Below are 22,684 nucleotides of genomic sequence, written 5' to 3' on the forward strand. Positions count from 1 at the left end.
GTGGGCTGTGCTAAGAGCATCTCCTGAGGGTGGTAGGGGTCACGGCTGTGCTTTTTCTTCTTTTAAAGCTGGAAGAGTCTGCATTTATGACAATATGTGTCCCTGCCTGATGTGAGCACACTCTTCCCTCTAACCCTTCTGGGTGGTTCTTTCCCTGGCCTCAGGTCATTGCTCTGCTAAGTGCTGGAGGGGTCACTCTGCGGCTCTCTGGAGGTCTCTCTCTGCAGCTCCATCCTTTTCGGGGCTCTTCCCACAAACTCCGGCCACCTTGGTCTTCCTGCTCTCTCAGTTCCATCTCTTCCACTCAGGGGTTCACAGGGCCTGGCCCAATTCCTCCCCTGCACCGTGACCTGGAACCTCTCTGAAGACGGTAAGCTGGGCAATCAAAGGGCTCCCTCCTTCACTTCCCACATCTCAGAAATCACTGTCATTTGTAGCCTGATGTCCACTGTCTTAAAAACCAGTGTATTTTCTATTTTGCACATTTTATGGTTATTTCATAAGGGAGAGGAAATCTGGTCCCTGTTACTCCATCTTGGCCAGAAGCAGAAGTCCATGTTCTTAATTAAAATTAGCTTTATTTATTTCTTTATTTTTGGAGGAAGATTAGCCCTGAGCTAACATCTGCTGCCAATCCTCCTCTTTTTGCTGAGGAAGGCTGGCCCTCAGCTAATATCCGTGCCCATCTTCCTCTACTTTATATGTGGGACGCCTGCCACAGCATGGCCTGACAAGCGGTGCCATGTCCGCACCTGGGATCCAAACCTGCGAACCCTGGGCGCTGAAGCGGAACATGTGCACTTAACCGCTGCGCCACCGCGCCGGCCCCAATTAGCTTTATTTTTGATAGAAAACAGCAGCACATATGATTTTACTGAAGAAAAGCAGAATAGTCCATATGTATACCAAGAGAAATGTCACTATTTTTTCTTTGATGGAAAACAGTGATGGTTTTACTACAGTGATTTGCTACCTTCCCCCTGTCCACTCTGCTGAAGTCATTAGAAGGGACATTTTTCTCAAGGGAACAGCTCAAACATTCCTTTCCTTTAAGTAGGATTTTTCAAGCATTTTCTTTATAAAGGTATGTTTACCTGTTATGGGCTGAATTGTGCCCACTCCCCCAGTGACGTGTTGGAGTCCTAACCTCAGTATCTCAGAATGTGACCTTATTTGGAGATGGGGTCTTTACAGAGGTGACCGAGTTAAAATGAAGTCATTCGGGTGGGTCCGAATCCACTATGTCTGGTGTCCTTATAAGAAGGGGAAATTTGGACACAGAGAAGGAAGATGCGGCGAAAGGATACGGGCAGTGGAGCAGTGGATGTCCATCCACAGTGAGGAAGGGAGCCTGGGACACATCCTTCCCTCCCAGCCCTTAGAAGGAACCAGCCCTGCCGACACCCTGGTTTCAGACTTTCAGCCTCCAGAGCTGTGTGGCGATGAATTTCTGTTGTGTGAGCCACCCAGTCTGCAGCGCTTTGTTGCGGCTTCCCCAGCAAAGTAACACGGAGCCTATAAACAACAACCATGTTTTATTTAATTTGCTGTGGGCTGGGTTTGGCTGAGCAGCGGGGCTGGTCTTACCCGGCCCACTCACGCTTCTGCGGCCAGCTGCGGGGCCGACGGGGGCTGGCTCCTTTGAGATGGCCTCAGCTGAGGCGGCTCATTTCTGCTCCACGTGGTCTCTCGTCCTCCAACAGGCCAGCCTGACCTTGTTCACTTGCAGCTGGGTAGGATCCCGGGGAGCGAGCCGAATCTGCAAAGCCACCAAATTGTAGGCTCTGCATGAACACATTTTCACTTTCATGGCATTCTGTTGGCCAAAGCGAACTACAAGTACAGTCCAGACTCGAGGAGTGGAAAAATGGACACGCCGCAAAGGGGGTGGGTTCAAGGAGGGGTGGAAAATTAGGGTCATTGTTTTGCGATCTGTCACACACACACATAAATATGGTGAACTGGATACAATCTGGGCTCACACACACACACACACACACACTCCTCCTCTATAAAGAATGTGCAAAGATCTTTTAACTACTTCTCAAGTGACGTTACTTCCAGACCTTGCATATCAGGTCGGCCCCTTTCAGACATAATTATTGTCATGTTATGATGTATTCTCAAGTACAACTTCAATCTCTCTGTTCCTTATTGGTAAAAGAAGTCCAAGGTTGGCATGTGCACAAATGCCACCTTACACTTATTGAGCCACTCCTCAGCTGAAGAGCACGTATGAGGTTTCCAGATTCTCACTGTGATGAAAGATGTTGCTGTTAATTTCTGGGTTTTCCCAGTTTAAAAGTGGGGGATGGAAGCAACCTAAGTGCCCATCAACTGATGATTGGATAAACAAGATATGGTGTATATATACAATGGAATACTACTCAGCCATAGAAAAGGATAAAATTGTCCCATTCACAGCAACATGGATGGACCTCGAGGGAATTATGTTAAGTGAAATAAGCCAGATAGAAAAAAACAATCTCTGTATGACTCCACTCATATGTGGAAGTTAAACATGTAGACCAAGAGAACAGATTAGCGGTTACCAGGGGAAAGGAGGGTGGGGTTGGGAGTGGGCACAAAGGGTGAAGGGGTGCACCTACAACAAGACTGACAAACAATAATATACAACTGAAATTTCACAAGGTTGTAAACTATCATAGTCTCAATAAAAAGTTTAAAAAAATGGGTGATAAAATAAATAGAATCAGTTAGGGTTCTCCAGAGAAACAGAATCAATAGTATAGATATATAGATCTCTCTACATATGTATTTATATTTATCATCTGTATCTATCTATCTATCAAGAGCTTGAGATGTCTTTTAAGGAATTGGCTCAGGTTACTGTGGGCAGTGGTAGATCTAAAGTTTGTTGGGCTGGCCCACAGGCTGGAAACTCAGGCAGGAGTTGCCGCTGCAGTCTTGAGACAGAATTCCTTCTCTGGGAAACCTCAGTTTTTGGTCTTAGGGCCTTCAACTGATTGGACGAGGCCCACCCACATTATTGAGGGTAATCTTTACTTCGGGCAAGCTGATTGCAGATGTTGACCGCATCTACAAACCGCCTTCACAGAAACACCTGAATTAGCATTTGATTCAGTCGCTTAGAACGAGAGCCTGGACAAGTTGACACATAAAAAATTAACCATTGCAGGAGTCTCATGGGAAAGTGGATAGGAGGGGGATGTGTAGAGAGAAGTGGCAGAGAAAGACAGAAGAGAAACGTTAGCTCTAAGCATAATTAGAAAAATCACCAATAAGTTCTATTTTCAAAAAAGTAAAAAGGAAATAGGCCAAATGTAAACCACGATAAATACAATTTTGTTCTTCAGTCCCCTCCAAAGAGGCTGCAAAGATACATGCGTCCTCATTTCTCAAAGGAGGTGGAGTGTCGGCTCTATTGATCACGTGAGGGCGCTGTTGCCCCACAGGAAGAAGGGGAAAACCTGCTCGAAGTCTTTCCCTTGAAAATGGAAAAAATAGAAGATTGCAGCGATGGCTCTGCGATCAAGGGGGAGGGCGGGGATGGCACAAAGGTCACTCTAAGCCGGCTTGGGATCCTCAGTCCCTTAGGCCCAGGAAAGGCAGTTTTAAGCTCCCTCTGCCTCCGAATAATCCTCGCCAACGGGCTCCTGGAAGCGCAAGGAATACACTTAAAATGCACGCGTTTTTCTGAACGCAATTTTCTAAGAGTGAAAAGGGATCTGACTTTGAAAGGAACACCGTGTTCCTGCCCGCTCGCCTCTCAGAGGCCGGGGCCCCGCGTGCGGGGAGCGGAGGAGATAAAGGTTGCCATGACGACGGTGCAGCCCGGTCCAGGAGTGCAGCCGGCGTCCTGACGCGCCTTTATCTTTAACCCTCGCGGCGCTGGTCTGACTGGGTGAGGATGAAGCCGTTGCGAGGAGCCGCCGCGGTTGTGCTGCACAGGACCCAGGTTCCAACCTGATTCCACCACCTCCTAGCTGAGTGTCCTTGGGCCAACGATTTAGCCTCCGTGTGCCTCCCCGCTTACGGGGAGGGCGGGGTGGTGTCCCCAGGGATGAAATCCTCCGTAGCAATGCACGCTGCTGTTTAAATAATTACATTTCAGCCTCTCCTATTTTATTTCATTAAAAATATGCTGGTTATGATGAATGGGATTAATTACATGAGCCTCTGCTATATACCATCCCACGGATTAAAGGCACTGCTTTAGAGACAGCTGAAAAATACAGTAATTAAAAGTGTGGATGATGGAGCTAGACTTCTGTGCTTTGGCTCCTGGCTAAGCCACATTAGCTCGTGTGCCTTAATTTCTCCCATGTGTAAGATGGGGAGAATGCTGGGAACGGCACCGCCTCTTGTGGGTGTTGTGCAGTTCAGAGAACCCAGAAGGGTGTCTGACCTGGTAAGTGCCATATAGGAACCATGGTGATGATGATGGTGGTGGTGGTGATGGTGCTGATGCTGGGGCCCAATCAGGTTCACCAGATCAGAACTTCTGGGTTTTGGTCTCAGAAATACAATATGTAATGTTTCAGAAGCATCGATACATTGAGATTCCATTTTCTCATCAGTAAAGTGGAGACAATAAATGTACTTCCCTCATAGGGCTATGATGAGAATTGGAGAGCTTATTCATTCATTCAACAAATCTGTCATCCATCTATCTATCTATCTATCTATCTATCTATCTATCTGTCTGTCTGTCTATCTATCTATCTCTTTAGTACCTACCGTGCCAGAAACTGCTCTAGTCACCAGGGACACATCTCCTAATAAAATAAAAATTCCTGCCTTCCTGGGTCTTCTATTCTGTTGGAAGAAGAAAGACTCTTAATGACTGAATAAGTTAATTATCTAGTATGCTAGAAATTGATAACTACTGGCTTATAATTTGTATGTCAGAAACAATGGCAAGCGTGACACCGAAGTTTTCAACGCTGAGCAACACGAATCATCAAGTTACTATTAACTGAGGTGGTGGAAATCGTGGGAGAGGCAGACAGGGTGGTGGCACTTTAGGGTCTCTTTGGTGAGGGTGCCACGTTTGAGTTCTCCTATAGATCTCAACTGAAGGTTTCCAGAGGGCAGTTACATGGAGGAGTCTGGGCTTCGTGGGAGGGGACTGGACTAAAGGTCTAAACTTGGGAGTCGCTAGCATAAAAGATGGTATTGAAATTCATTCAGAGGAGGAAATGAGAGGTCCAAGGATGGGTGCCTGGCTCCGGCCAAAGTTAAGATGTAGTTCTGAAAAGAGAGAATCTGCAGAGGAGACTGAGACAGAACAACCAGGGACCTCGAGGTGCAGTGTCCGACAGGCAAGAAAAGAAGTATTTAGGGAGGAAGCGTAAATAACCACGTAAAGTCATGCTTCTGGGCCAAGGAAGACTGAGAATTTCCCGCTGGGCCCTGCAGAGCGCAGGGCGCCGTAGGCCACAGTAAGAACAGTATTGATGGAGTTGTCCACCCATTCGAGCTGTCTAGAAAACTCTTTTGAGAAGTTCATTTTTTAAATTAATTTTTTCCAGCTTTATTGAGATATAATTGACATGGAACACTATTTATTTACTTATCTACCTGTTTGGGTTTTTTGTTTATTTATTTATACACAGTCCACAAGTCTTTACTGAGATAAGGAGACAGGGGCTTCTTCATTCCCAATCTTTCCTAAGCTTTTTCATTAAAATACTTTTTCGAAACATTCACTGAATTTTTTTCCTTCTTCTGGCAATATGTACTCATAGTAGAAAATTGGAAATGATAGGAAACTATAAGATGAATCCATCGTCCACCGACGTTATGAATTCCACAGGCCCCGGACGCGCCACCCATAGGATGCCCTGTCACACGAAATGCACGACATCCCTCAGTAACAGTTATTTGGTTGAGTTGAAATTATCTAGTTGAAATAGTGTCATATTTTGTAAACTTTTGATTAGATGTTTTTTAATTTTGCCTTTTAAAACATTTTGAAGTCAATATTTCTTAACGTTTCATTTTAAAGATAGAAATATGGCCATAGCAGAGAATGTGGCTCAGGGAGATATTTTTTTTAAACTATGAGTTTGGTAGGGCTGCCGGACAAAGTGCCACAGACTGGGCAGCTTAAACCACAGAAACCTGTTCTCTCTCAGTTCTGGAGGCCGGAGGTCTGCGATCACGGTGGCAGCGCGCCCGCTCCCTCTGACGGCGCTGGGGAAGGCTCGGTTTGGGGCCTCTCTCCTCGCTGCAGGCGGTTCCTTGGCTTGTGGCCGCATAACTCCCATATTCACATGGCATTCTCCCTCTGTGCCTGTCTTTGTGACCCCATTTCCCCTTTCCATAAGGACACCGATCACATTGGAGTAGGACCCACCCTTCTCCAGTATGACCTCATCTTAACTAATTATACCCGCAAAGACCCTGGTTGAAATAGGGTCACATTCTGGGGTGCTGGGGGTTAGGACTTCAACACAGGAATTTTGGGGGGACACAATTCAACCCATATCATTATAAAAAAGCAATAAGATATATTTGTTAACTGGTGCGAATGATCCAGGAGAGGGACCAGGGCTGATGCAGTGGGAGAAAGGAGAGGATTTCTAAAGCTGTGTCCTAGGGGTGGGGAGAAGGGATGGGAGTCACTGCGTGGATGGAGAGCTGGTTGCGATGAGCTCAAAGGAGTGGAAGGCAGGGTTCACAGGACAGATGGTGGCATGTGGGTAGAAACGACAGTGAGCGCTTGAGCATATTGTCTTCTGGTTGCTTCTCTCTCAGTGGATAATAAAGCAAGCTCACCCAGGAGAGTGAGAATGGGGAGAACATTGCATGGGTGTTGGGTGTGGGGGCACAGAGGGAATGGATGTTCTTCAGGGGGAGCAGGAGAGTGAGGAGCAGGACCAGCTGGGCTGGTTGCCAGGCAACACTCAGAGCCCGCTTGAGAGGAGTCATCATGAATTTAAAGTGACAGTGCCCTAGCTTCCTGGGGCTGCGGTAGCCAAGTCCCACACACAGAGCGCTTAAGTGACAGAAATGGATTCTCCTGCAGTTCTGGAGGCTGGAAGCACGAGATCAAGGTGTCAGCAGTGTTGGCTTCTTCGGTCCCACGCCTCTCTCCTAGCTTCTGGTGGTCTGCGGGCAATCTTTGGTGTTTTTTGGCTTGTCAATGCATCTCCCCGATCTCTGTCTTCATCCTCATAAGGTGCTCTCCCTGTGTGCATGTGTCTCCGTGTCCAAATTTCTTTTTATAAGGGCACCATTAGGGCTTAAAGCCCACCCTAATGTGCTCATCTTAACTTGATCAGCTACAAAGACCCTACTTCCAAATAAGGTCACCTTCACAGGGGCTGAGGGTTAGGATTCCAACATATCTTTTTTAGGGGTGGAATCCAAGAGGTTTTGCCACAGCCACATTCAGCTGCATGAATTAGAGAACGAAGAAAGTGAAGTGAAGGCACAAGCTTGATTAAATCCCCCAATGGCTTCTTTCTTTCCTCAGAATAAATTCTTTGGTGTCCCGCCAGGCCCTGCTGAGATCCCCAAACCCTTGCTGACTTTATCTACCCCTTGATCACTAGATTCTAGCCAACCAGCCTTTCTTTGTCCCTTCAAAGAACTAACCTCAGGACCTTTGCACCTGCTGTTCCTCCCACCGCTCCTCCTCCGAGTCATTATGTGGTTCTTTCTTGTCCACATCCAGGCCTCTAATCAGAAGTCACCTCCTCAGGGAAGCCCCCCGTGACTGCCATCCCCAGAGACTCTCAGTGTACCCCCTGCCTTGTCAGTCAGTGGGGAGTGGATGGCCCACACCAGCACGTGCGTCCTCATAGCGAGGAAGAGAGCAGGCAGGCAGAGCTGTGCAGGGTGGGTTTGTCTAAGAGAGCAACAGGAGGCAGAATGTGGAAAAGAGAGTCTAGTGTGTGATGAGGAAGTGAGTCTAGTGATTGACCATGGGAGGTGACCTTGGGATGGGGTGAGGTCAGCGGAAGATGGTTGAGTCAACGGCGTGTCGGTCCCAAAGCGATGAAGGGATTTTTAGTATCAGGCGAAGAGAGGTATTGACTTGGAAGATGGGAGGTGATGATGGAGATGAGATATTTGAGCCCAGGAGATGGATCAATTTCAATTACTGATAATGTCAATGCCGATGAGAGTGCATGGCTAAGGGTGTTCAGACAGGACATGTCTGGAGGAGCTGCCGTCCATATGTAAGTAGTCCAGGGTGTGGCAGGGATCATCTGTATCAGCGTCTCTTCATCTCAGCACCACTGAAAGTTTTGGCCGGATACTTCTTTGCTGCACTGAAGCAGGGCTGTCCAGCGCACTGTATGGTGTTGAGCAGCATCCCTGCATCTCAGCAGCCCCCTCCTGTGGTGACAACCAAAAATGTCCCCTGGGGGCAAAATTGCCCCTGGTTGAGAAACACTCATCTATGTGATATTTAAATCCCCTGGAATTTCAAGGGAAGTGATGTCGGTGAAGATAACCATCCACCTCCACAGATGGCTAAGATCCAAAGGGAGTAAGGGGGCCTTCGTGAGGATGTATGTTCCAACCATGGTTTTTATTTTCTGTATTTCTTTTTTATTTTGCTGAGGGAGATTAGCCCTGAGCTAACATCTTTGCCAATCTTCCTCTGTTTTTTGTATGTCAGTCGCCACCCTAGCACGGCTGATGAGTGGAGTAGGTCCCTGCCCGGGATCCAAACCCGTGAAGCCAGGCTGCTGAAGTAGAGCAGGCCAAATTTAACCACTACACCATGGGGATGGCCCCTATTTTCTGTATTTCTGATTTTTTTTTTTTCTGGGGCATTGCTGACCCTGGAGGGACTGCTCCTCCCAGCGCTGGCCAATTCCTGGAGACGGGAAACAACTCTTCTGAGAGTGTGCCTTCATATGCAAACCAACCCATCCTGAGCCCACAGCCCACCACCTCCCCTATGGTTTCTCACACTCCCAGGGGCTATCCTCCTGCCTTCATCTCCCAGGGCAGGACCAGACACCCGGGAACAGTCCTTATGCACCAGAGCCTGCTGAAATGATACAAACCAGCCCATCGCAAGCCTGCTCAGCCAGCCTCGCCCCTTCCTCCCCACAGAAGCCACAATCAAGAAGCCCCCTCACTCTGCCTGGTGACCCACCTGGTGCTTCCCCATGCGACCCCTCTTGGCATGGCAGGTCCCGCCTCTTGGAAATGTGAGTAACAAACTGTCTTTTAACGACAGTCATTTCCAGATCTGTTTACATGTTGGATGTGAAATATTGTGATTCGTGTAATTATGAACCCCGTTTGTATGAGCCCCAGGAGAACTCAGACGCATCTCTTCATCTGTGTGTATGTATGTGTGTGTGTGTGAGTGTGAGTGTGTGTGGTTGAAAGAGAGTTTTTGAGACTACTCCATGGACAACCAAACTGGAGTCTCAGGCATTTTCCCTGCCCCATATGTACCTTATTAAGACCCTCCCTAAACCCCAAATGTGCAAGCCAAGGGGGGAAGAGGGAAGCCAGGTCTGAAATCCCTCCTCTGGGAGGTGGCCCAGGACACCTGGCCCTGGATGTTCATGGAGAGAGGATGGGGTGCTGATGAGAGAGACCTGGGCTCAGGGCCAGACAGCCAGGAGACTCCCCTCTCTGAGCTCAGAGTTCTCACTTGTCAAATGCGCACCCTCCTAGGACCACGCTCACAGCAGGAGTGCTGGGCGTGCCTGTGTCATTTCACTCTGCTCTGAGGCACCCGTCTGGGAGGTGAGCTGATGTGACACCCAGCCTCAGTCACTCACCCATCTGTGTCCGTGCCAGGGCTGCAGGATCCCACTGAGGCGTGACGCTGACATATGCACAGTCCTGCAGCCTTTCCCGGCCATGTGCACAATGACCGGAATCTGGGGAAAAAGTCTTATTAAATAAAAATCCCAAACAAATATGAACATACTCAGTATAAAAGTATCTCATTTATTTTCTCTATTGTAATTTGAGAGAATACCTCTGAGTTCATCAAGTGCCTGTGTAGTCCCTGGGGGGCGCTCTTGAGTCATGGAAAAGTAAACAGTCTGTTTACTTCAAACCTTCTTATTGTGAAATATAATACGTATAGAAAAAGTACACAGAACAAAGTTTTACAATGCAATGGATTATTCAACAGTAATCACATACAACCATACCCATGTCTAGTAAGATAATCTATTTTAGTATTTCAAAGACTCATGCTTCCTTCCATCACTACCCTCGCTCTTCCCCGAAAACACAGGCACAGTCCTGGTGTCTGACAGTCTAATTTCGTTTTAGCTGTTTTTGGATTTTATATACATGAATTCATACACTAGATCTTCTTGGGTATCTTGGTCAACACATTTGTGAGATTTAACTATGTTGTTGCATGTAAGTGACATTTGGACATTTTTATTGCTTTTTTTGGGTCAAATTTTTCACACACTCGTTAGTGGACATTTGTGTGGTTCCTGTTTGACGCTGCTGTAAATGTTCTTGTACTTGTCTTGGCGCTCAGGTCCGTGCACGACCATCAAATGCACGTGTGAGAGAGGAATTGCTTTGTCATAGAATTTCGTACGTTAACCTTTAGCAAATACTGATATCGACCCTGATATCAGTTTCCCCACATTAAACCCAGCATATATGGGGTTAAAACCAAAACACTCATTCCCTGCTTACTCTCTGGCTTCGTGGCTCCTGAATCCACCATCCTCCATGGAGACAGACACTGTCAAGGACAAGCACCTGGACTATCTCCTCCCGCAAAGAGATACGGGCTGGTGGAAAAGCTGCTGACCAGCAAGGTCATGAGCTCCCTCCTGTTTGCAAGTAGTCTCAAGGCCGAAGACAGGCTGGTGGGAAAGCTCCAACCAACAAGGCCATATGTTCCCCCTCCCCTACCTAAAGCCCCAAATGAAAACCTTTCCTTTTAGCTTTTCGGGGAGTTTGGGATTTCAGCGTTAGCTGCCCTCTCTCCTTGCTCAGCGCTGTGCAAAAATAAAATTCCTACTTTCTTCCACCACACCCGGTGTCAGAGATTGGCTTGCTGCACAACAGGTGAGCGAACTCACTTCAGGTTCGGTAACAATACTGCCAAATTTATCGCCAGAGTTGACCAATTTACATTCCAAGTAATAGTGAATGGGTATTGCCATGTATCTTCCATCCCCAAACTTGGCAGTTAGCGCTGTTTCGACGTTTTCTGTATACAAGGGTTTGTAGTAATATCACATGGGGTTTTCTTTTGCATTTTCCTAGTTGCTGTCGAGTTTGGGGATTTTTCCTTGTACTAATAGCCTTTCATATTCTCCTTTGTGATATGTTAGTTCAAATTTCTTCCCCAATTTTTTTTCTGAAGTTTTTTTCTCTCTTTACTTTATAAGAGTTATGTCTGTGTTCAGGATATGAGCTCTTTCTGAAATATATCTGTGACAAATTATTTCCCACACTGGATCTTGACTTTTTTTTTTGAGGGATAGAGTGCTTAGTCTTAACGTAGTCTAACTACTTTAACTAAGTAGTTGAGTTTATCAATTGTGCTGGTTCAGAAGTGTAAACATTCTCCAGAGAAAGGCGTCTCATATTATCCTCTAAGACATTTATTTTTTTTCACTTTAGTTTCATCTTTTTCTTTAGAGGGAATCTAATTTTTTAAGTCAATTTTTATTGAGTTTATGATAGTTTACAAACGTGTGAGATTTCAGTTGTACATTATTGTTTGTCAGTCGTGTTGTAGCTGCACCCCTTCACCCTTTGTGCCCACCCCCATCCCCCTTTCCCCTGGTAACCACTAATCTGTTCTCTCTGTCTACATGTTTAAATTCCTCATATGAGTGGAGTCATACAGAGACCGTCTTTCTCTATCTGGCTTATTTCACTTAATGTAATACCCTCAAGGTCCATCCATGTTGTTGTGAATGGGACGATTTTATCCTTTTTATGGCTGAGTAGTATTCCATTGTATATATATACACCATATCTTCTTTATCCAATCGTCACTTCATGGGCACTTAGGTTGCTTCCACATCTTGGCTATTTTAAATAATGCTGCAATGGACATAGGGGTGCATGGGACTTTTGGAATTGATGACTTCAAGCTCTTTGGATAGATACCTAGTAGTGGGATGGCTGGGTCATATGGTAGTTCTATTTTTTTTTTTAAAGATTTTATTTTTTCCTTTTTATCCCCAAAGCCTCCCGGTACATAGTTGTGTATTCTTCGTTGTGGGTTCTTCTAGTTGTGGCATGTGGGACGCTGCCTCAGCATGGTCTGATGAGCAGTGCCATGTCCGCGCCCAGGATTCGAACTAACGAAACACTGGGCCTCCTGCAGCGGAGCGCGCGAACTTAACCACTCAGCCACGGGGCCAGCCCCGGTAGTTCTATTTTTAATCTTTTGAGAAATCTCCATACTGTTTTCCATAGTGGCTGCACCAGTTTGCAGTCCCACCAGCAGTGTATGAGGGTTCCTTTTTCTCCACAACATTTGTTACTTTTTGTTTTGCTTATTTTGCCATTCTAATGGGTGTAAGGTGATATCTTGATGCAGTTTTGATTTGCATTTCCCTGATGATCAGTGATGATGAACATCTTTTCATGTGCTTATTGGCCATCCATATATCTTCTTTGGAGAAATGTCTGTTCATGTCTCCTGCCCATTTTTTTATTGGGTTTAATTTTTTGTTGTTGAGTTGTGTGAGTTCTTTATGTATTACGAGTTCTTATGTATTACGGAGATTAACTGTTTGTCAGATATATTACTTGCAAATATTTTTTCCCAATTAGTGGGTTGTTTTTTTGTTTCAATCCTGTTTTCCCTTGCCTTGAAGAAGCTCTTTAGTCTGATGAAGTCCCATTTGTTTATTCTTTCTATTGTTTCCCTTGTCTGAGAAGACATGGTGTCTGAAAAAATCCTTTTAATACTGATGGCAAAGAGTGTACTGCCTATATTTTCTTCCAGAAATTTTATGGTTTCAGGTCTTACCTTTAGGTCTTTGATCCATTTTGAGTTTGTTTTTGTGAATGGTGAAAAGGAATGGTCAATTTTCATTCTTTTACATGTGGCTTTCCAGTTTTCACGGCACCATTTGTTGAAAAGACTTTCTTTTCTCCATTGTATGCCCTCAGCTCCTTTGTCAAAGATTAACTCTCCATAGATGTATGGTTTTATTTCTGGGCTTTCAATTCTGTTCCATTGATCTGTGCACCTGTTTTTGTACCAGTACCATGCTGTTTTGATTACTGTAGCTTTGTAGTATGTTTTGAAGTCAGGGAGTGTCTGTATTGCGATCAATTTCCCTCTTAATACAGCTTTTGCTGTATCCCATATGAGTTGGTATGGCATGTTATCATTTTCATTTGTCTCCAGATGTTTTTCGATTTCTTCTTTAATTTCTTCGAGGACCCATTGCATGTTCAATAGCATATTGTTTCGTCTCCACATCTTTGTCCCTTTCTCAGCTTTTTTCTTGTAATTAATTTCTAGCTCTATAGTATTATGATCGGAGAAGATGCTTGTTATTATTTCATTTTTTTTTTAAATTTATAGAGGCTTGCCTTGTTTCCCAACATATGGTCCATCCTGGAGAATGTTCCATGTGCACTTGAGAAGAATGTGTATTCTGCTGTTTTTGGATGGAGTTTTCTATATATGTCTATTAAGTCCAACTGTTTTAGCTTTTCATTTAATTCCACTGTTTCCATGTTGATTTTCTGTCTGGATGATCTGTCCAATGATGTGAGTGGGCTGTTGAGGTCCCCTACTATTATTATGTTATTTTTGATATCTTCTTTTACGCTTGTTAAGAGTTGCTTTATGAACTTTGGAGCTCCTGTGTTGGGTGCATAGATATTTATAAGCATTATTTCTTCTTGATGTAGTGTCCCTTTGATCATTATATACTGACCCTCTATTTCTCTCTTTACCTGCCTTATCTTGAAATCTACTTTGTCTGGTATAAATATTGCGACGCCTGCTTTCTTTTGTTTGCCATTAGCTTGGAGTATCGTCTTCCACCCCTTCACTCGGAGCCTGTATTTGTCATTGGAGCTGAGGTGTGTTTCCTGGAGGCAACAAATTGTTGGATCTTTTTCTTTAATCCATCTTGCCACTCTGTGTCTTTTTATTGGAGAGTTCAGTCCATTTACATTGAGGGTGATTATTGATGCATGAGGGCTTAATGCTGTCATTCTGTCACTCATTTTCTGATTTTCCTGCGTTTCCTTTGCTTCTCATCCTGTTTTAGCCTACCCTTTGACTTCTGCAGTTTCTTATGCTGGGTTTCTTAGCTTTTTACTTATTTATTTTTTGTGTCTCTGTTCTGTTTTTTAGTTTAGTGGGTACCCTGAAGTTTGTATTCAGAATCTCGTGTATAATATAGTCCATTTTCTGGTGGCCTCTTATTTCCTTAGCCTAGACTGATTCAGTCCCTTTCCCCCTCCCCTCCATCTCTTATTCCAACTTGTGTTGTGAGTTTGTGGTTAAAGTGACAAGATTGTCTTTGCTTTTGGTGTTTTCCTTCCCTTTATCCTAATGCTATAGTTGAATATTTGCTATCCTATTCTGATTCTATCTATGTGTCTCCCTACTCTGGTTTTGTGACCACTTTCTCCCTTTTTTTCTTTTTTCAGGTATGAGGGCCTTCTTGAGGATTTCTTGTAGGGGGGCTCTCATGGCTACAAAGTCCCTTAGCTTTTGTTTGTCTGGGAAAGATTTAATTTCTCCCTCCTATCTGAAGGATATTTTTTGCTGGATAGAGTATTCTTGGCTGAAGATTTTTATCTTTTAAAGTTTTGAATACGTCATTCCAATCTCTCCTAGTTTGTAAGGTTTCTGCAGAGGAATCTGCTGAAAGTCTGATACAGGTTCCTTGTAGGTTCTTTTCTTCTGCCTTGCTGCCCTGAGTATTCTTTCTTTGTCATTCATTTTTGCCATACTACTATATGACTTGCAGTAGGTCTTTTCACATTGACATATCTAGGAGATCTGAAATCTTCCTCCACACACATTTCTCTCTCATTCCCTAGATTTGGGAAGTTCTCTATTATTTCTTTGAGCACGCTTTCTGCTCCATTCTCCTTTTCTTTGCCTTCGGGGATATCTATAATTCTTATGTTGCATTTCCTGATTGAGTCGGCTATTTCTTGGAGATTTTCTTCATTTCTTTTTAGTCTTAGTTCTCTCTCTTCCTCTGTCTGGAGCCATTCAACCTGTCTATCTTCGATTATGCTAATTTGCTCCTCTAGGGCGTCCACACGGGCATTCAGGGAATCCATATTTTGTTTTATCTGATCAACTGTATTTTTCATCTCTAGTATTTCTGATTGATTCTTCTTTATAGTTTCAATCTCTTCTGTGAAGTAACTCCGGAACTCGTTGACTTGTTTCTCTACATTTTCCTTTACCTCATTGAGTTTTCTGACTATAGCTATTCTGAATCATTGTCATTTAGTTTATTTATTTCCAAGTCCTCAGGACATAATTCTGTGTTTTTATTGTTTTCCTTCTGGTCTGGAGCTTTTATGAATTGTTTGACGCTAGAAGTAAGGTTTTTCTTCAGTGATATTATTCAGTTGCAGTTACAGCCTGTTGCCACTAGGTGGGGTGGGTTGAGAACCGTGTCTTCTGAGCCCTCCGCCTTCAGCCGAGATGGCCGGCACAGCGCCGGTTGGGGTGGCGGCACTTTCTCTTGCCCGCAGACCCAGGTTTCCCAATCAGCTCTCACTATCTGGTCTCCTGGGTCTTGGCTAGATGAGGTCACCCCAGGCGAAAGCTTTCACCCTGTTAGAGGGCTTCCCTCCAGGCTGCAAGGGCACTAGGGAATCCTGGGTGATCCTGCGGACACATATCCCCCCTGCCCCACTCCTTCCCTCACCCCCGCGATCCCAGTCGTTAGGGGAGGGAGCAAAGATCTCTCTTACCCTGTTCCAGCTCCTGGGGGGGAGGGGGTGGCGCTCCAGCCCCTCCACCCTCCGTCATTTTGCTGCTGTGGGTTTCCGAGGATTCCTGTGCTATTAGGATATTTTTTGTTGGAATATGGTTGCTCCTTTTTGTTGTATGTTGGAGGGGAGAGAGTCCGGGCAAGCTCACTCTGCCATGATGCTGATGTCACTCTAGAGGGAACCTAATTTTCAGAATAGTTTGAGTCTGAGAAAATCACACATTTTTTCTTAGTAGTAGTGACTTGGACTAAAGCCACTTATTGAAAACGCTGTTCTTTCTTCACTTCTTGACAATGCCATTTTTTCCTATAAATGAAGTAAACCTCCATATGTTGGTCTGTTTCTTTGCTCTCTTGGCTGATTTGTTGGTCAGATTTCCTTACTGTTAATTTTTGTAGGTTTGAGATAAGCATTGCCTTCCATTAGAGTTGGTCCTTTATGTTCCCATGTAAGTTTTAGATTCAGTTGGTCTGGTCACACACACACACACACTTATAACTGCAAACATATACATATGTGGGATTTTGATTGGGATGACAAAATCTATAAACTATTACAGGTAAAAATGAAACTTACAGTGACTGACTATTCAAATTCATACCATGATTCCATTTATGTAGGTCCTCTTTAATTTCTTCTTTTTATGTAACTTTTGCATAAAAATTGTATGTATTTAAGGTGTACAGCAGGATGATTTGATATAATGTATATACATTATGTACTATATATACTGTATATACTATATAGTGAAATGATTCCTATGATCATGCTAATTAATATTCCATCTCCTCACGAAGGTACCATTTTTTTGCATGTGATGAGAGCACCTGAGGTCTACTCTCTCAGCACATTTCCAGTGTTCACCACAGTATTATTAACTACAGTCATCATGCTGTACATTAGACCTCAAGACTTGTTCATTCCATGTAACTGCAGCTCTGTGCCATTTGACCCACATCTCCCACTCCCCACCTCCCAGCCCCTGATTACACCATCCACTCTCTGCTTCTACGTACTTGACATTTTTAGATTCTATGTATAAGTGAGATCGTGTGGTTTTCCCAGAAAGCTTTGCCTTTGCCTTTGTTTCTTTGGGGCCAACAAACAACCAAACAGAAACCTACTTTCTCCCTAGAGAGATTTTGAAAACCAGTTAAGGGTCCAAGCCCCTCAATTGCTTTGCACAAGCTGAAGCCCAAGGATAGCAACATGCCATCTCAAGATTCCAGGTAGGCTGACCAACTGCCTAGTTTGCACAGCACTGAGAAGTTTCTGGGACACAGGACTTTCAGTCCTAAAACATGGACAGGCTGGGGAAAACTGGGGTGCATCAGTCACCCTAAAAGTGGGGGAGGCCTTGGTTACATTTGGCCAATGAACGTCTTTGTCTGTGTTCACACAGATTACAAGGTGGTCTTGCTTATGTCTCATCCCATGACTGTCACAGAATGGCCTTGTCTGATGTCAGTATGTTGTGACATTGTGGATATTCCACAGGAGAACACCAAGGCCTGGCTGTGAGTGCCAGTCTCTGTGTGTCCAGGGCTGCTTCTCTCTTTCTCACATCAGAGTCACCCACAGTGTTCTCACTCCAAGTCTGTGAGTCCTCTTGGGGCCACAACAACTGGGATCTCACTGTCCATTTCACACATAAGGAGTGTCACCCTCAGAAGGCCCTGTAAATGATCCGTGATGTAGCTGGGATCACACCCACATGTCCAGGCCGTGAGTTTCCATCTGCAGTCACCTGCACACTCACAGCAGCACAGATGCTGGTGGGAAAGAGGAACCACTCACACTGAAATTTTCCTCTAATGACTCTGAGGGATCCTGAAAGTTTTTTTTTTTCCAACTCTCACGTCCAATCTTCTGCTAATGAGCATCAATTCCCCAGGTGGTGCCCAGGAACCTCCAGAGACTGCAAGGGGAAGGGTCTTTCAATTATTCAGCTGTCTCAGCTTCCTCAGTTCTTTCCCTGCCTCTCCATTTCCACAGGGCTTTCAGAAGGCTGTGTGGGAGACTGAAGGGGAAGATAGAGAGAGAGGGAGATGGGACATTATTATTCTCAGGGATACTGCTTGAGAAAGTGCTGGGATCCAAGAATTTGTACATGCGCTGCTAGGAATTATGTTCTTCTTCTCCTCTAAGTTCAAGAGCAGCCTGAATCCTGTTTCTGTGTGGTCTCTTCATGGAAGGAAAGGGTGAAGTTCCTGGATTAGACCCTTCTAGGTCCAGGTGTGTGGCTGGGTATGGGAGAAGTGTGGGAAGAGGATGTTGCATCCATACATCTTTATCTCTTCATCCATCCATCCATCCATCCACACACCCATTCATCCATCCACACATCCATTCATTCATCATCCAGCCATGCTTCCATCCTTCCATCTCCAACCTGTTCCCTCTCCCTGGTATGCTCTTCCTTCTCCTTCTTTGCCATGTTGACAGGGTCACTTTTTTTTCTCCCAACATTCTTCCATCAGTTCCTTGGGAAGCATTTTTGTCCTCTCAGATTAGGGCAGGGTCACTTTCACTCATGTCAGAAACTCAAATTCCTACAAGCGCCAGGCAGATACTGTAGTGTTCTCATTGTGCTGTCTCATCCTACACACATATCCCCCTGCATCCCCTTCAAATGACAGTATTCAATTTGGGTGTCAGGTCACAGGAGGAGATAAAGGTATACACACATTTTCTCCTCCATTTAAAAAAAATTGCTGCATGCCCACTGTTCTCTCCCTCACTGTAGCACACTCACTGCTCCCGTCCCACTTACTGCCTCCATCAAACTTCTTCCCCCTCATTTTCATTTAACAATGCATTAGAAATCTATTTGTATCAGTATAAAAAGTTGCCTTATTCTTTCCCTTTCTGCATAGTATTTTGTGTTATGGACGGATCATAATTTTTTTTACCTGGTCCCAAATTTATAGATATTGAGATAGTTTTCCATCTTCCGGAATATAAACTAGTACTTAACATTTTTTTAAATTGTGTTTGAAACTAGTCCTGTTGATCTCTCATTTTGTGTGTGTGATCATATCCGTATGATGAATTCCTAGAAGTTGCAGGACTTGGTGAAGGATACATGTAGATACAGTTTCTCAGGGAAGGGAGAGCAGTGGGAACAGAGCAAGGTCTTTGGTCATTCCAGGAGCAGTGGGAGCTCCCGGTTGGTAAGGGGAAAGGTGGGAGAGCTTGTGTTTATTCAGTGTCTAGGATGGACTTGGCCAGTCTCCTGCCTCACTGCTCTCCTCTCATTCAGTCCCCCAACTCACGTCTACACATGGTGGGGGCAATTCTTCCCAGTTCCCGGATGAGGAGCTGAGACCATGAGCAGTGAAAAGACTTGGTGACGGTGACACCGGCTTCCAGAGCGTGGTGACTCTTCCTGTGAGGTAGGGGCCATTATCAGTCCCCTTGGCAGACCCTTTTCCTTAAGGATGTTCAAACTCTTCACCAAGGACAAAACCCAGCACAATCTGCATACCTTTCCTCCCCAGTTCCCACGATACCCCACTTCAGGGTTGGAGGGTTTGTTTGGTAATTTATTTACATGCTTGTTGGCTATAATCTCATCTCCACTCCAACTGGAATTATTTTGATTTCAGGCACATTAACTTCTTTACTGCTTGTCTCTGTACCTGGAACAAAGTCTTGGGAAACGGGTGTTAAACATTTGTTGAAGTAATGATGAATGAATAAATGGCAGGACATGCTATTTTTCTTTTAGATTTCCTTTATACCTCACCTTTGTTATTAATATTATTCTTAATATCTAGCTTTAACCTATGCTGAGGGATTTCCCTGCTTGTTAATTATCCTAAGGAAATAATCTTACAAGTGTGCAAAGATGTGTATATAATAATACTTAAGAAAGTATTACTTATTGTAGTTAAAAATGGAAGTAATCTAAAATTTCAAAAGTATGGATTAAATACATAAACCACGACACACCTGTTGATGCCTTGAACTACAACATGATTTGAAAGGATTATGTAAGTCTGATTCATTTATATGGAAATATATCAATGCTAGCTTGGTAAGTGAGGAACAGCAGGTAACAAGATAGGATGAAATATACGTTTCTGTTTTGCTTCTGCGTATGCATTTGTGCATGTGTGTCTCCATGTTTTTGTGCATCCACAAATAGATTGCAAATGAGTTATAGTGAAATTATTAACAGTTGGCTATAGCTGGTAATGGACTCATGGGTTTTGTTCCATCTTTGCAGTAATTTTTTCTATTTCTGCAAGTTTTTAGACATGATTAATTGAACATTGGGCATAATTAATAAATAAATAGTCGCCTTTGTTTTGCATCTACAACATGGCAGCCTCTGTGCTTGGTACTTCTTAAGCATATTGCAAGTAATCCTCCCAACATCCCTGTGAGGAAGATTCTTTAATTATTCTGATTTTACAGATAAACTCAGGATCCTGACTAGGCTTTTACAAGTTCACACAGCAACTGAGTGACAGAGCTAGGATTTAAACTCTGGCAAAAGTGACACCTGAGGATCACCCAGAACTATCTCCATTCTGGGCATGATTACAGGAATCTATACACATGTTAAAACTCACAGAGCTGCAAAACCAGTGAGTTTTATGTATATTAATTTAAAGCTTAAAAATGTAAGTTAGTTCTCTTAAAGAATTAATAAATGAATGATGTAGGAGGAAAGAAAGCTGTCTGCATATCCCACACTTGAGAGGAAGAAGAGTTCTGTTCCATCAAGACACATAAACACAAATGTGGACACCAAGCAGACAGCTCAATAGGTGAATCAGGCCAGAAGGAAAGGTTCTACAGCTTCAGCATGATGGTAAATGGCAGCTGACACACATATTCAGTGTCCCAGAGACTGTGGTAAGTAAGCTGGAGAGAGTCCACATCAGAATAGGGCAGGTCCACATCCCATCTCTAAATGATTTTAAATGTTTTCATTGCTAAATGGGAGCCAATTAAAGAACAAATGTGAGCCAAACTTAGAACACTAGAGTTTTCCAATTTACCCTTAGGCTGTCAATCTTGTGAGGGCAGAACCTGTTTCCCTTGTTTCCCATTGTAATTCTCTTCCCTGGGATAAAGCCTGGACCTAGTTAGTAGCTGTTCAAAAATGTTTGTTGAATGAATAAATGAATCCTTTAGAGAAACAATGACTGAATGTATCCCTAAATGGATTCATGAGTGAATGACTCACTTATAAATGAGTGAAGGAAATAATCCATTATCCAATATGTAAAATAGTCAACAAATGAATAATGCAATCCATCCCACAGCCCCTCAATCCATGAATCAATGAATGATTGTATAATTGAATTAGTCACTGAGTGCTGCTGAATGGTAGAAGGTATTAGGCAACGTTTCCAGGATCGGACACAGGATTGCAGGGTAAAGGGGCAGGAATCTGGACAGCAGTGTGCAGGAGCACATTCATGTTGGTGATTGAAAGAGTCAAACCTTATCTATATGAAGTTGCCAGTTTCTGAACACCCCCTGAAGATGATCCATATTTTCCCACTCAGCTAGAGTTTCAGCAGGAGCATGGACAGCCAGAACAGCACAGAAGAGGTCTACTTCCTTCTGCTTGGGTTCTCCCAGTACCCATGGGCTCAGACCATCTTCTTCTGCCTATTACTCATGTCCTACATCATCACCCTTTTTGGGAACAGCCTCATCTTGCTCCTGATCTACTGTGATACCCGGCTCCATACGCCCATGTACTTCTTCCTCAGCAACCTGTCCTTCCTGGACATGTGCTACACCACATGCAGTGTACCCCAGATGCTCATCAACTGCTTGGCAACCATTCCTGTTATCTCGCTAGGACAGTGTTGGGCCCAGATGGCCACAGGACTTTATCTGGGTGGTGTTGAGTGTCTTCTACTGGCCGCCATGGCCTATGATCGCTGTGTGGCCATTGTTGACCCCCTGCGTTACTCTGTGCACATGGGACCCCAGCTTTGTGGCCTGTTGGCTGGGACTTCATGGACTGCAGCCTTCCTTCTGACTGTGGTCCCTGTGCTGACTATGCCCTTGGAGTTCTGTGGTCACCAGGTCATCAATCACTTCTCATGTGAGCTCCCAGCTCTGCTCAAGCTTGCCTGCTCTGACATGAGGTTCTACGAGTCATTAATGGTGGGCACCGGTGCCTTGACCCTGCTGGCTCCTTTTTCCTTCATTGTGGGCTCCTATGGAAGAATCCTGATGGCTGTGATGCGGGTGCAGTCCATGCAGGGCCGTGGCAAGGCTTTTTCCACATGTGGCTCACACCTGATTGTCGTGGTCCTCTTTTATGGCACGGCCATCTCCATGTATATGATGCCTCAGGACAAGACCATCCGTGACCGAGACAAGATCATCTCCATCTCCTACGGCGTCCTCACCCCCATGATGAACCCCCTCATCTACAGCCTGCGGAACAAGGACATGAAAGGGGCCTTCAGGAGGCTCTTGGGGAAAAAGATTGACCTTTAAGTTCTGATGTTGAGGGGAAAAGAAATAAACTATTATTTCAGAGTGTCTACTTCTCACTGGGAATAATGAATTATTCTTTTCAACATTTCTATTGAGAGTGTGTTATTCATGCACACACACACACACACACACACACACTCACTCACTCACATTTTGAAACAGTAGTTCTATGCTACTGCCTCTACCAGGAAGAACAGGCAGTAGAACAAAGGAAGAAGTAGGCAGCCAAAGAATGAAGGAGGCTCATGTCCAGTAAGTGCGTGTATACCTCTGAAGTTCTCTGTAGTTGGAGGATAGAAAAACATGAATA

General features: G+C 44.4%; 1 protein-coding gene across 2 annotated transcripts; it reads left to right on the plus strand.

The window, feature by feature from the left end:
* The first annotated feature begins 10,895 nt into the window (after window positions 1–10,895).
* Window positions 10,896–22,419, plus strand: OR13S2 (olfactory receptor family 13 subfamily S member 2). Of its 2 annotated transcripts, XM_070222780.1 has the most exons (2): window positions 10,896–11,013; window positions 21,423–22,419. In XM_070222780.1, the coding sequence occupies exon 2, from the start codon at window positions 21,442–21,444 to the stop codon at window positions 22,372–22,374; it is 933 nt and encodes a 310-aa protein (XP_070078881.1). In that variant the 5' UTR covers window positions 10,896–11,013; window positions 21,423–21,441; the 3' UTR covers window positions 22,375–22,419. The 2 variants fall into 2 exon arrangements, with proteins under 2 accessions (XP_070078881.1, NP_001378646.1); NM_001391717.1 differs by lacking the exon at window positions 10,896–11,013 and having other exon boundaries at window positions 21,442–22,374.
* Window positions 22,420–22,684: the final 265 nt, after the last annotated feature.

This window comes from Equus caballus, chromosome 10, assembly GCF_041296265.1.
Source record: "Equus caballus isolate H_3958 breed thoroughbred chromosome 10, TB-T2T, whole genome shotgun sequence".
NCBI classification, from domain to species: Eukaryota; Metazoa; Chordata; class Mammalia; order Perissodactyla; family Equidae; genus Equus; species Equus caballus.

Bases quoted from the DNA above. Each gene is read 5' to 3' on its own strand.
- OR13S2 (XM_070222780.1), top strand. From the start codon at position 21,442: ATGGACAGCCAGAACAGCACAGAAGAGGTCTACTTCCTTCTGCTTGGG.